At 32.7% G+C, this 15,304-nt stretch overlaps 1 protein-coding gene across 1 annotated transcript; it reads right to left on the reverse strand.

The window, feature by feature from the left end:
• Positions 1–12,296: 12,296 nt before the first annotated feature.
• On the reverse strand, positions 12,297–13,164 carry SNOG_02560 (hypothetical protein; the record flags this gene model as incomplete). Its single annotated transcript, XM_001793112.1, has 3 exons — positions 12,297–12,330; positions 12,386–12,897; positions 13,036–13,164. 3 exons carry the CDS (start codon positions 13,162–13,164, stop codon positions 12,297–12,299), a joined length of 675 nt encoding a protein of 224 aa, XP_001793164.1.
• Between the last annotated feature and the right edge of the window lie 2,140 nt (positions 13,165–15,304).

Consider the following 15,304-nt stretch of genomic DNA (forward strand, 5'->3'; position numbering starts at 1 on the left):
GCTTTTAGAGAGCTATCTACTTTAGCGTATATCCGAGAAGCGAGGCTTCTTTCTATTACTATATATACTAAACTTCTTTAGAGTTATCTGTTAAAGACTATGCTTAACTATTAAAGTCACTTTTTCTTATATACGCTTTCTTTTATATAATTTATATTATATAGTAGCTTTATTAGCTCCTTAAAGCTTAGTAATTTTCTTCTATACTAATACTAGCTTATATATAATAATTACTATTCTCTTTAAGATCTTCTTAAAGGCCTCTATTATAGATATTAGTAAGCTATCTATATATTTCTAAATTCTTACCTTTATAAGCATTAATTATAACTCTAATTTAAGAGTATTACTTAGAGTTTATAACTACTAAAGATAGTCTTTAATAATAAGTATGAAGATAGACTATAAGCATAGAAGTGCTTAGATTAATAAAAAGTACTTATATTTAACTAAAGATCAGAATAGTAAATAAAGAGTCTACTAAGAGAAGAGAGTAGCTAGCTATATATACTATAAGACGTATAGGCGCTAGGCTAGTATATATACTAGCCTAAAGTAGACTAGCTAAAGTAAAAGAAAAGAGAAGAGAAAGCTAGAGTAAGTAAAGTATACTAAAGCGTAAGTAGTAAGTTAGAGAGTAGATAGTAAGTTAAGTAGAGATACTTTACTTATATATAAACTTCTTTAGTATTTCTTATATATACTTCTTCTAAACTTAGTAAGGTCTCTTAAGGCTATAAAAGAAGCTAAAAGAGCTTAGAAAGTATTACTAAGCTTAGCTAGAGATAGCTAGAGCTTAGTAGAGAGTAAAGAAAAACTTTAGTAAGTTTCTTTAGTTTAGCTATATAAGTAGAACTTAGTAAATATAAGTTTATAGTTTTAGTATAGCTATAACGTACCTTATAGGTTAGTAAGCTATATAGATTAGTAAGCTACTTTTACTAAGCTTCTACTAAAACTATCTTATTCTAGCGCAAAATAGCCTACTTTAGCTCTATATAGTATAAAGTAAGATATAATATTATTTAGAGTCTACTTCTACTACTTTCTTATATATATACGTATTATATCTAGTCTTATTATACTATCTATAGTTAGCTTTAGCTACTAATTTTATAAACTATATTTTATAACTATATTTTATACTTTAGTTAATCTTACTAATATAATATAGTAACAGCTCTCTCTACTCTTATTAAGTAACTTTTCTATATATAAGTCTTAGCATTAAATATTAAATACTAATACTCTAGAACTCTATAATCTAATAGATAAGCTTACTGCTAATAAGCTATCTTACTTAGTATCTATAGTAGCAGGTACTCTATAAATAGCTATATTAAATACGTTGCTCTTAGAATTATTACTATCTATTTAATGCTTACTAGCTTCTAAAGCTTCTTAAGAAAATCTTTCTTATAGCTATAAGAATCTATTACTGCATAATACTCTACTATCTAGTCTATAAGCATAGCTGCCTACTTACTTATTACTTTCTTATCTATATAAGAATTATTTCTAGAGATAGAGTAACTTAGCAGCGCATATCTTAGCTAGTATATCTTAATTATATCTATAATATAGAGGTATATAACGCTACTGCTACCTTATAGTATAATATAACTAACGTTATATTACGTAAGAAAGTAGTTAGTAGCAAGAGAGCTAATAACTAACTTATAGAACTAATTTTATAATATTAATAACGTAGTAGCATAGCTATCTATCTACTAGCTGCTTTTAAATATAGCTAGTAAGCTAATATATCTAGATAAGCTTAAATATATAATCTTAATAATATATTAGCTATTAGGCTTTAATAGTATTAAAGGTAATATAATATAATTTAGTAAAGTTAAGTATTAGAAAGAGTAGTAAGTTACTAAGAAGAGAATATATCTTAATATTTATTAGATTATAGAATATTTAATAATAGTTATAATAATAGTAATAGTAATAGTAATATAAAGATATAAAGAGATAGAAAACTATAGTACTTAGATACTAATGCAAAATCTATTCTTAACCTATGCATAACTATATACACTACTTTTCTATAGTTAAGCGTACTATAAAAATTATACCTCTTAAGCCTAGCTTAGAGCAGAGTAGTTATTATTATGCCTAAGATAATTTTTAAGAAGTTTAGATATTAGTTAGTAGTACCTACACTAGCTTTACTTAGAACTATTAACTAATACTAGATTACGTATTATATACTTTTTTAATACTTTTTTATACTAATAGTAGAGAGTAATTACTATCTTCTTTTAGTCTAGCTTATTTTTTAATAATACTCTTAGTTATATTTTATATCTAGAATAAATACTATCTATACTATCTTTAAGAGAGCTTACTTACTTTAGCATATATCTACTTCTTTACTTTCTTCTTATTACTATATATACTAAACTTCTTTAGAGTTATTTATTAAAGACTATCTTTAACTATTAAAGTCTTTTCTTCTTATATATACTTTCTTTTATATAATTTATATTACGTAGTAGCTTTATTAGCTACTTAAAGCTTAGTAATTTTCTTCTATGCTAATACTAGCTTATACGTAATAATTACTATCTTCTTTAAGACTTTCTTAAAGACCTCTACTATAAATATTAGTAAGCTATCTATATACCTCTAAATTCTTGCCTTTATAAGCATTAATTATAATTCTAATTTAAGAGTATTACTTAGAGTTTATAACTACTAGAGATAGTCTTTAATAGTAAATAATAGTAAAGTATAGATATAGATATTAAGAGCTAATATAACCTACTCTAGGTTAAATAGAACTAATTTAGCGCTTTAAAACTCTTCTTAGATATTACTAGAAGTAATTACTACGTTAAAGGCGCGCTTAAATGCATAATAAAAACTTAAGTTTTATAATATATATAATTTAGTTACGTATAAGCTCTTTAGCTTAGCATTTATATATTTTCTTTAAAGAAGTAAAATAATCTATATTAAGAGGCTATAGAAAATATAATAAGTAAGAAGGTATATAGATAGTAATAATCTTATTATTCTTATAGTATTGCTAAAATTTAAGTAAGTTATAGCTCTTATAGCTATTAATAATAAGCAGCTAATAAGCTGTTAGCACTCTAGCACTAAGAACGCCTTTAGCGTTCTAAGCAGGCTTAGTATATCTGCTAGAGAGCTAGTATATAGAGTAGAGAGAGAATTGCTCCTTATTAGTAGTAATTCGTCTATTCTTTATGATAATCCTATTAGTTATTCTTATTATTACTTACTCCTAGCTATAACTCTCTAGTACTATTCTAACATTTAAATTGCTTACTCTACATAGTATAAAGAAAGAGTAAATATATTATCTAACTCTCTATAAGCTTCTACTATAAAAGCAGCAGCTATATAGAATTAGAGTCTGCTCTTTTATAATCTGCAAGAAGAAAGCGCTATAGCTTAGGCTTAAGAGGTTCTTAATAATAATATTAAAGACCTTATACCTATTACTTCTATAGAGAAGTTAGGCATAGAGGCAACTAAGCCTAATACTATCTAACTAGCTAATAATAAGCTATAAGAGCCTATTTCTCTCTAACTTAATTAAGAGAAGAATAAAATATATAAGAAGATTAAGGAACTCTAATAACTAAAGGCTTAAGCTCTTCTAAAGAAGAAACTAGTTTTCTTAAGAGCTATAAAAGCTTATTACGATTTAGGCAACTAAGAGGCTTTTAACTCTAAGTAACTAGAAACAACGCTACTAGGTTTATCTTAAAGTAATATATTAAGCTTCTTACTAAAGCTTAAACTCTTAATATACTTTAAGAAGAAGAACTAGGTATAATATAACTGCTAAGAGAAAGACTATAAGTCTTACTTTATAACTTCGCCTTAAGCTTTTCTAATAGAGGCTTTAATAGTTACGTTTAGGCTATGCTACGTCTTAGAGAATATAAGAACACTTTAGAATAGTTACTACTTCTCTTCTGCTACATCTCTAGAATAGACGCCTACTTAGGTAGAACTAAAAGTAGTTATACTTAACTTACTTAGAACCTTAGCAGAACGCTTCTAGAAAGTATATAATTGTATCTGCCTTATAAGATAGAAACTAAACTAATCTCTAATAGATCTGCTAAACTATCTTAGACCTCTCTAGAAAGAACTAGGCTTTATAAATATAGAAGTAATAAAAGTTACATAGTACTATTTAGCACTATAATAAGATATCTAAGATAATCTTATAAAGATTCTAGTTAAGCAGAGAAGCACTCTAGCTACTCTAGAGAAATAGGCAAACATAGTCTAGTAAAGAGTAACTAGATACAGAACTATAGTAGATATTCTAGTATAAACTCCTTATAGTTAACTAAGAAAGGTCTCTCTAAATATAGAAAGAGCTTAAAACTCTCTAAAAAAGGCTAAGTATACTAAAATAAGCTATAATATACTAAAGCAGGCACTAGTAAGCAGAGCTAAATCTAACTATTCTAAGCTAACCTATTATAACTATAATAAGGTTAGCTATATTAGTCTAAATTACTCTAACTCTTATAAGCCTTAAGCTAAACTCTCTTAACAGAATATAGGAAAAGATAATAGGTGCAGATCTTAGAGGTCTACCTTACTGCCTATATTAGGTCTAATCTAGACTAAAAGAACCTTAGTACTCTAAGAGAGGCTATATTATTAGCACTCTCTTAGCTAATAATAGTAAAGAAAGTTATTAGTGCCTTAGGCGCTATAGATATTTTCCTAGACTTAGGTTCTTAGTTAAACCTAATATTAATAAAACTTACTAAAGAGCAGAGTTTAGAGATAACTCTATTAACTAGCTTCCTAGCAGAGAGAGTTAGTAAGAGAAACCTTACTATCTATAGCACTATAGTCGCAGACGTAGTTATTATTAACTCTTATAGTAAGAAGAAAAATTATAAGATCTCTTTTATTATTACTAATCTAAAGAAGTATCTAATTTATCTTAGCCTCTCTTAAGTAGATAAATATAATCTAAAGATTAATATTCTAATATAAAGACTTCTTTATAGAGAGCATAAGATAAAGAATATAATGCTATACTATAAAGTAAGTATTAAAGACGCAGAAGAGTTTAAAAGAAGCATGTAAAGCCTATATATAAACGTATATATCTTTCTAGTAAGCTACGCAGGCTCTGCTACGCTAGAATAACTCTATATAGATTAGATTCTCTTAGATTACGCTGTATTTGCAGATATTAGCTCTAAGAAGAACTCTAAGATTCTAGTAAGATATAGTAAGCATAATCTAATAATTAATCTAGTGCCTAGAGAAAATTCTCTCTATTATCTATTATATAACCTCTCTCTTATAGAGTTAGGTATATTAAGAGCATATATAACTAAGTATTTGCAGTATAGCTAAATACGTTAGTTAAAGTCGCTAGCAAGTATATCTATACTATTTATTAAGAAGAAAGATAAGATAATATAACTTTATATAGACTACAGAGGTCTTAATAAGATTAGCATTAAGAATTAAGGTTCTCTACTCTTAATTATAGAGTCTTTAGAACGTCTCTCTTAAGTAAAGTAGTATACGAAGCTTAACGTAAGAGAGGCCTACTATAGAATTAGAATTACTAAAGGCAATAAGTAGAAGACTGCCTTCTATATAAGGTATAGCTATTTTAAGTATATAGTAATGCTATTTAGTCTTATAAATACTCTAGCCTAGTTCTAAGCCTATATTAATAAAGCGTTAGCAGGCTTAGTAGATATTTTCTATATTATCTATTTAGATAATATTCTAGTCTTTTTAGATATAGAAGAAGAGCACGTAGTATATATAAAGGAAGTCCTTTAGAAGCTGCGCAATGCAAAGCTATATATAAAGCTAAGTAAGTATAAATAGCATATATAGCGTATAGAGTACCTAGAGTATATTATAAGTCTAGAAGAAGTTAGTATTAACTAAGATAGAGTTAAAACGATCTAGAACTAGCCTCTGCTATGCACTATATATAAGATCTACGTCTTTATTAGGTTTATAAACTACTATAGATAATTTATTACTAGTTTTAGCTATTTAGCGCTGCTATTAACTATTCTAACCTAAAAGACTCTAGAAGCAGCTAAAAGCAGCCTGCAAATGCAAAGAGAAGAGAGTTAGACTCTTAAAATAAGCTCTAAAGGTATTTAAGCCTTCTAAGCATTAAAGGATATATTTCTTAATATGCCTATCTTTATATATTTTAAATAAGAAAGAGAGACTAGAGTTAAAGTTAATGCCTTAGAAGGCGCAATATTAGGCATTCTAAGCTAGTTAGTACTAGAAGATAGCAAGAAGCTCTAATAGAGACTAGTAGACTTCTACTTACGCAAACTTATTATAGCTAAGTATAGATATAATATGCATAACTAAGAACTGCTTATAATCGTTAAGAGTTTAGAATACTAGCGTTAATATCTAGAAGGAACAACGTTTAAGGTCCTTATAGACTATAAAAACCTTAAATAGTTTATAGAAATAAAAACTCTAAACTATAGATAAGTAAGAGCTTATCTTATTCTCTCTAGATACGACTTTATAATTACTTATTAATCTAGCAAAATAAATTCTGCAGATAGCTCTTTAAGACGCCTAGACTATATAGATAAGATATAAAAGCTATCTTAGAAACATAACTACGCTTTTATAGAACCTCTCTATAGAGCTCTATAGAAAGAAGAAAAAGACTTCTTTCTTATCTTAGCTATATTAACTTAAGCAGTTATAAGAATAGAAGAATAATAGAAAGCTATTATAATATTACGCAAGCTCTATTAAGAAGACTAAAGCTAACTTATAGCATTAAAGCTAGAAGCAGACAACGATCTATCTTTAGAGTCTAGTATAGATATACTAGACACCTTAGAACCTAAGTTAGGCTAAAATAGGCTATAACGACCTAAAGTAGCATATAAGGCACCTAAGGTTCTTTATATAACCTCTAAAAAGGCAGAGGCAATATATTAATATTATAATAATCCTCTTATAGGCTATTTTAGTGCAAGGCAGATAATTAAGAAATTATAGCGCTGTTATACCTAGAAAAGCCTTAGAAAGAATATAGAGAAGTACTATTACTTCTACAAAGTATATAAGAGAGCAAAGCTAGCCTAATATAAGCTATATAAGTTGCTAGCACTACTACTACTTCTAATAAGACTATAAAAAGATATTATAATAGATTTTATAACTAAACTCTCTTTAAGTAAACTGTTAGGCGTAGTCTATAATGCTATATTAGTTATTATATATAGATTAACTAAGATATCCTATTATATCTCTGCTTAAGAAAACTAGAATAGAGTAAACTTAGCGCAAGCATAGATTTGCAAAGTTATATGCCTATATAGCGTTCTAAAGCGAGTAATTTTAGATAGAGGCTCTATTATAAATGCAAAACACTAGAATATATTCTAATACTATATAAACTTAAGAAGAGTTCTAATCTTCTTCTTCTATCTACAGATAGATAGATAGATAGAAAGATAGAACTAGACTCTAGAATACTACCTGCGTTGCTACTATAGGCTTAAGTAAGACAACTAGGCATTATAGTTATCTCTTATAAAATTTACGTATAATGATAGCAAATATGCAGTTATAAACATAACACCTTTCTAAGCAAACTAAGAACTAAACTCTATTAGGCTAGATTAGCCTAAAAGACTACTTAGAGATAAAGAATTACCTAGAGCAGCTAAGCTTGCTAAAAGAGTACTAGTAATAATTACTACTTATAAATTAAGGATCCTTGCAGCAAAATAAGTACTAGAAAAAACACGTAAATAAATAAAGGCTGCTAGTCTTATTTAAAGAAGAAGATAAAGTTATAGTTTCTACTAGAAACATGCAGTTAACGCAACTAAAGAAAAAACTAGACTAGAAATTTACTCTAGAGGTTATTAATAAATAAATAGGCTCTTTAGCGTTTAGAGTTAGACTTAAGAGTTTTCTAAACATATACTCTATCTTTTATATCTTCTTATTAGAACTATACGATCTAATAAGTAAAATTCTATACTCTCTAACTAATATTATAGATACTCTACATAATATTAGAGGCAATAATATCTATAAAGTAGATAAAATTATAGATAGAAGGATAATAGATAGTAGCTAATAGAAGTACCTAGTTAAATAGAAAAACTACTCTAAGGATAAAAACTTATAGGAGCCTAGCCTAAACATCTTAGAAAATACTTTAAGAAAGTTCTAGAATACTATATCTGCCTAACTACAGCGTAAGAAGTATAAGAATAGCTAAGTAAATTAAAATATAGATATAAGGTATTAAGGTTAACTTCTAAACAAAAGAAGAGAGTAATAATAAATAAACTACGCTTCTTAGAGCTATTATAGCCTATAACAGACTATTCTAGGCAGAAAGAAAATAATTAGCATCCTTAAAGATAAGCATTATATAATAATTAAAAATAAATCTAGAAATAGAAGAACCTAAGAACAGAAATATATTACTAAGGAAAGATAGAAGAAAGAATCTTCTTAGCATTTTGCTATCTAGAGATTACTAGGTAAATCTGCGCTAGAATAGCCTATAATAGCCTAGCTTAGATTCTAAAGACCTAGGCGCTGCTCTTATAGTGCCTACTAGCTACAGTCTAAGATATAATAACCTAAAAAAAGCTAAATTAGCTACAAAAGGCTCTACTAAGGCTAGATTTAGATGTTAAGAACTATAAGACGCTCCTTAGCACTATTAAGCTTCTTTTAAGCTTTATTAATCTTGCTTATAAAGAGACTATGCCTAGCTAAGAGAATAAAGCTCTTATTCTTCTCTAAAGACGTAATATCTACTTTAAGACCTTAGATTAGCTCCTTTAGCTTTCTTTTAGAATTCTTATACTTCTTACTCTATATATTAGGTTAGTTTGCGCTAATATAACCTATAATAGCCTAACTTACCTTCTTATAGAGAGTACTAGGCTTATTCTTATTAATCTGCTTAAGCTTAAGAATAGTCTTAGTAAAGATATTCTAATAAGCCTTACGCTTAGCAGCAATAGCCTTAGTAGAGTAATTATAGCAAATAAAGATATAGGCAGCGTTAGAGCTGTTATTAGAGTCTATAGTGCTGTTATAGTATGCTAAGTTCTCTGCATAAAGCGTATACAGAGGCCTAGAATATAGTTAGCGCCTAAATAGCCTATAATAGAGTATTATAGCCTATATAGAACTATATAAGGTACTTACTTCTTTAACTGCATAGCTAGAAGACTGCAGGCGTTCTAAATATTAGCTTTAAGCACTAAAATCTCTCTAGCATCTAGAGGCTGCAGATTATAGACATACTAAGCAGCTACTATAGCTCTTGCTAGCTAGTCCTTAGTAGCAGAGATAGTAGAGATAGCAATAATAGTTTAGTAGCAAATATTAATCTAACTTAGCGCTAGCTTATTAATATTAGCAGCAATATCTAGAACTTTCTAACGCAGCTTCTTAGAAGGCTAAATATATTAGTTTATGCTATAATAAAGTATTCTAGCTTATAATAACTTACTACTATATAGTTAGAGTTGCTAAAGAAGTAATAGAGGCACTTAAAGTACTAAGCAGTCTCTCTGCCTCTAATCTTCTTCTGCTAGAATAAGTAAAGATTAAGATAGTTCTTAGTATTCTCTATAGCATTAGAGAAGTCTATTATAATGCAACTAAACTTACTAAGGCACTTAAAGAAGCCTATAGCAAAAGATATAATATAGCAGCAGCATAGATAATAGATATATATACTATTCTCTATTATATCGTTACTAACAGCGATCTAGTCTATATTAACTAATTTAGAGGTATTCTAGCCTAGATTAGCATAGAATAGAAGCAGAAGAGCTTAATAAAGCTAGATTAAGAGGCGTAGTAGTTATTATAAGACACTCTATATTTATTAGCGCTGTAATAGAGTATAATAGAGTATTCTAGCCTAAATAGAGGCTAAAATCCCTATAGAGAGAACTAAAAATTCTTACTAAAAAGAGACTAAGAGAATATAGAACTAGATTAGAAGTTAGACTAAGCTTAACTAGTATTATAAGTCTATGCGCTACTTACTTATTATTGCTTAGCACGCTAAGCTTAGTTAAGCAAGTCTCTTAAAACTATAAGTTTTAGAAATAATCTATAGAGCTCTAATGCGCGCGTTAGGCCTTAAATAAGCTATTATAGCTTATTCTAGCTTACTAAACGCTCTTCTATATTAGACGTATTTGCTTAAGGCGAGCATGCCTAAGAAGAGAGATAATATTAGCACTCTAGCACTAAGGACGCCTTTAGCGTTCTAAGCAGGCCTAGTATATCTGCTAGAGAGCTAGTATATAGAGTAGAGAGAGAATCGCTCCTTATTAGTAGCAATTCGTCTATCCTTTACAATAATCCTATTAGTTATCTTTATTATTACTTACTCCTAGCTACAACTCTCTAGTACTATTCTAACATAAGCGCCTATAACTCTTCTCTTTATATACTTATTAAAGTGCTTTAACTACTATAGACTAAGCTTATTTATTATCTAGCTATTCTTAGAGACTATAATAACCTAATTATAAAGTAGATTCTTCTTCTTATACTAAGCTAAGAGATAGTAGCAGCTCTTAAAGATAATAAAGAGTAAAATAGTCTACTTTATTACGTTAATACTCTAGATAACTATTATTTACTCTTAATTACTTTATTATATTATCTTTAGCTATTCTTATTACTTTAAAGCTATAATAACTACTCTAGTTAAGATCTAGCCTATTATAAAGCTAGACTTATTAAAGTTATATATATTATTATTAAAGATACTATGCTTTGCCTTTATATTCTCTATAAGCTAGAACTAGTCTTATATAATCTTAGAATTCTTATAGAGAGCTCTCTTATAGTTATATTTATAATTAAACTTTATTTAGAGCTTAGAGTAGCATTTAATAAATATACTAAGCTAGTTTAAGCTAACTTAGCCTAGACTACGCTTAGCGCGCAGAGAATTAGCTATATTAGCTATAGCTATAAGCCTAAGAAGAAATCTACGCGTAACTAGCTTAAGTATATACTTAATAATTATATCTTTCTTAATTAGAGTTAGATTTATTAATTTAAGCTAGCAATCTGCCTAGGAAGGTTATCTAGCGCATTAATAACTTAGAGTTACTTAAAAGATATTATAGATAGCTACAGCGCATTATATAGAGAGTATTATATTTTATTTAAGAGCTTAGAGAGCAGTTTATATCTTATGTTTATTAGAAGCGTCTATCTAGTGCTATTATTAAGGCATTATATTAAAAAGTAGAATTTAGTAGAAGCTTAGCAAAAGTATCTAGCTAAACTATATGTCTAGCTAACCTATAAGGTACGTTATAGATAAGTAGCACTTACTACTCTCTATAAAGTAGCAATTTATCTATCTTATAATATACTTACTACTTTATCCTCTGTAACACTAGCTTTCTGAGTCTAATTCTATTTTGCTAACAATAGCTTCGTTTAAGCTAAGGAATAGATAATTATACGATGAGCTAATTAATAGAATGTTACTAAGAATAATTAGAATAAATTAGCTGTTAAGCTTCATGTAGGATCGAGCCGGAATTTGTACTTGTGTGGCCTGGCCTCGCTAGGCTTGACTCCGACCTTATTTCGAGGCAATCCTGAGGCCTTCGGCTGGGGCTAGAATTCGAAGTACGTGCCTGTTACAAATTATGCTGAATGACGTATTTGTTCTTGAGTCGACTCGCTGAGTTGTTAGTGCGAAAGATAAATATCTATGAGGGTAGCGCTTAACGAAAAAAGCCCAGAGTCGGTTGTCCGCATCTAGCTGTCTTCTAACCCTAAGCTATATACTATCTACACCTCCATCATACCAAGTAGTGAATCTGTCTTACAAAGAACACCTTTGATTGCAATATCAAAGGCTTCTTCAAGCGAACCTGTACTTCTGTAGCCTAGTCTCGCAACACGGCCAACAACGGCAGCTAATTTACTAACCCGATGCTTCAGTAAACGTCGTACACAAGATTGCCGTAGCTGATCATCCAAACAAGCTTGCCCAAAACAGACACTAGACCCATTTTCTGGACGATCAAACCCTACTTTACCGTTCACTCCATGCTCTCGATAAGAAAGAGAATTCTGAATCACGCGCCTTAACATCTCAATTATCAAATCCGTGCATATACACAGAGATAATAGAGAGTGCAGGGATTTTGATTGACAAGTCGAACATCTCAAAACGGCTGTATACAACTGGGATGTATAATCTTCCAGAAGAAGAATGAAATCGAGGGGGGGACATCGTTCTACCTGAGATAACACTGGATGAAAGCACAACACCTGGAGTGTATTTAAAGAAATAGAACAACAACACAAACGGCCGTTGCGGGTGCACGACTCAGATGTGGGACTTTGATCGCTCTTGTTTCCGTTGGCGACAGCGTTGATCAGATTGTTGGCCTCTAGGAACGCTGATCCCTCTTCAAGTGATGTTCTCACATCGATTGAGCCTGATAGAAAAAATCTATCAGGGCGTCCGAAGGAGCTTTGCCCCTTATGCCCCTGCAATTCTGGCTCGAAGGGTTTATCGAGGGACGCAGGGCATGTCGTAGATAGCGGCAGGTTCGCAGAATATCGCGAACCCATTTTACCCAGGTTGCGGTACTCGTGAGTCGTAAGCGAAGTAGGTATATGCTCTTGTGCTTCTCCTTGAAGGGTGAATGAAGGAAAGTTGTACATAAGGCTTCCGCTAAGCGCATTGTCGATGTCGAATTCAAAGTCAGATCCGAGCTCGAATGCGTAGTCTGCTGAATGACTGGGGGCCGCATTGGAAGACATGGTATCCTCTTGGTCCGGATTCAACACAGTAAGATCGCCATCGCTACTATTTAGGATCGAGGGGCTGTTCTGTTGCTGTTCATTTTGGCCTACAGACAAAGAAGTAGCAAAGCTTGGACTTTGGTATGAGTTTTCATGGGAAGTCTCCAGCAATCGAGATCCCTTCAGTGCTTGCATCGATACTAGCAGATGTTTTCAATGGTCTACCTCGACGGCGAGCTGCACTGTAAACGCAGGGTTGGTTTCGTTCAAGGCAGCGACGGCATGATGGCTTTCCATGGTCGCATCTAAGCTTGGATTGAGTGCAAAAATCGCAGGTGGTTCGGAGATGTCCATTTTTGTTGAAGGGGCGTTCGGGCATTGTAAGTTGGGGAACTGTCGGTGACCTTGAAATGGCTACAGGTTCTGGATATAGCACGCACGAATATTTACCAGAATCGCTACAGATCTGACTATAGGACCGAAAAGGTTGTGGCTAGATGAAGAATCAGGCCAGAAAAGGCCCTCTCGGTAATTTTCCGTCCGCTTTATCGAACGCTAACAGGGGACGGCCGCGTTAAACTAGACCCCAGTTTCAATCCACCTCTACAAAGCTTGGCTGGACACGTAATCGGTCCCAGCTAGTCAGGAGAAAGGAGACATTATCAAACTTGTTCGGTCAGTGCGGTGCGGTGCTAGCGTTTGGCAAAGTGGATGGAAAGAATCCGGTAGATACGAAGTAATCTGAGGATAGCTCGCCTCGGGTAAGACCCCTAGCATCGGCTCTTGCGAGAAAGACACGAACGATCCGTGCAAGCTGGGGTACTAGTCCCCATCGACCAAGTTGGTGAGCGGAGTGTACCCTCCAACTGTGATTGAACACGATCACCTGCCTCGTCCCCAGTTTCTGACGTAATCCGAACAACGCGTAGAATCCGGCTGTTTGTATTAAGGTTTCACCGGCCCGATGAGCCTAGTAAGAAGAAGGCGGGGCTCCAGGGTCCCTAAACACAAAGTTGCGCCCTAGATAGCGCCGTCCATCAGTCGTCATAAGCTCTGATAAATTAAGGCTAATTATCGTGCACAAATCTGGCGTTTCTATGTTGATTTATTGCCGTTTTCCGCCAAGAAGATAGATGCTTTACGGTCCGACACGTTGATACCTACCAATAATGGTTAAGATTGAACAGGAAGCGACGTGACGTCTGGACACCCTGTAAGACAAGCCTAGGCCTTGTATCGCACGAGAGAAGCACCGGTGGAAACCGTCGCCTACTTGCAACTACAGCAGCAGTCCAACGCAAGAATATCTAGGTAGGATTACTTAGAATTACTCTGAAGCAAGCCTGTACAATTCATCTGGTTTTACTCTATTCGTTTGATTCCTTGCTTTTGCTGTCATTGAGTAGGTTGGATTGTTGTGTCTGCTAAGCCTTTGATGTCCTATCGGTGCTTCTCTCGTGTGGTACAAGATGCTCGGGGACTTTTTCTTCTGCCTTTAGATGTTCAATGCAGGCATCGTTGCATTAGCCCTTCAAATTAGCAGCATTTAATCAACCGGAGGTCTGCGGAAGGATAAGGCGGTGACTTACTTGGACACATTCATTTGCTCGTCCGATGAGCCAGTGGTATCGGTGGTACAGCTGTCTAGCTTCTCCATGCCCAGAACCCTTCTAGCTTAGGGCCTGTCTGGTTACGCCGTTTTTGCTGGCCGTATTGGTGATATATTAGGTAAAGCTCGTAACAAGGAGTGCGCGGGAGCTAAGCTCAGAGGCTTGCCCGAATCTAGATTAGCAAAATAGAGCGACCAGAATTGAAACTGTACCTCGAAGCAGCTGCTAGAAAATAGAGGCTCCATCTCGCTCAAATAGGTAGATTGTAGGTACAATAAGCACTAAACCAGGATGCAATCCTTAGTGGCAACGCTAACAAAATGGCATCCCCAGCTCCTCTGGCGATTACTCCGTTTTACCAGACACGAGCTCCATCTCATCTCCGTTTTTAAAACGCTGCCTAATTAGGCCGAAACGGCCAGCAAAACTGGCGTACCAGACAGGCCCTTAATAAGAGCATGGATCGTGTAGGCTTGATAGGAGCAGAATGCGTGTATTGAAGTCTTCAGTATGAAAGTTGATTGATTTCACAAAAGCGCCTCCAGTTGTGCACTGAAACTTAGCTGCTCTCGCATTTGAAGGTTGGATCACGGTTTGTACTTCGTTCTGGTCAGCACTACTCTATTAGTTAATGATTTCTTTCAGAATCTGGAAATGCACCCTGATGCGCTCACAAGCCCTAACGACAACACTGTTGAAGATGAGCACATGCGAACATTGTTGGATATTCCTACAGAGGGCCACATAACTCTTGATGAGACAGTGCTGCTTTTCGAAAACGTTATGCAGATCTTCAGCAACAACGAAGCTCGCGAACGAGCCTTTTCAGACAGATTCCTGACTCTTGCTATCCTTGGGGCCGTCGACAAGATGCTCTCTTTACT

Source organism: Parastagonospora nodorum, assembly GCF_000146915.1.
Source record: "Parastagonospora nodorum SN15 chromosome Unknown scaffold_4, whole genome shotgun sequence".
Classification (NCBI taxonomy): Eukaryota; Fungi; Ascomycota; class Dothideomycetes; order Pleosporales; family Phaeosphaeriaceae; genus Parastagonospora; species Parastagonospora nodorum.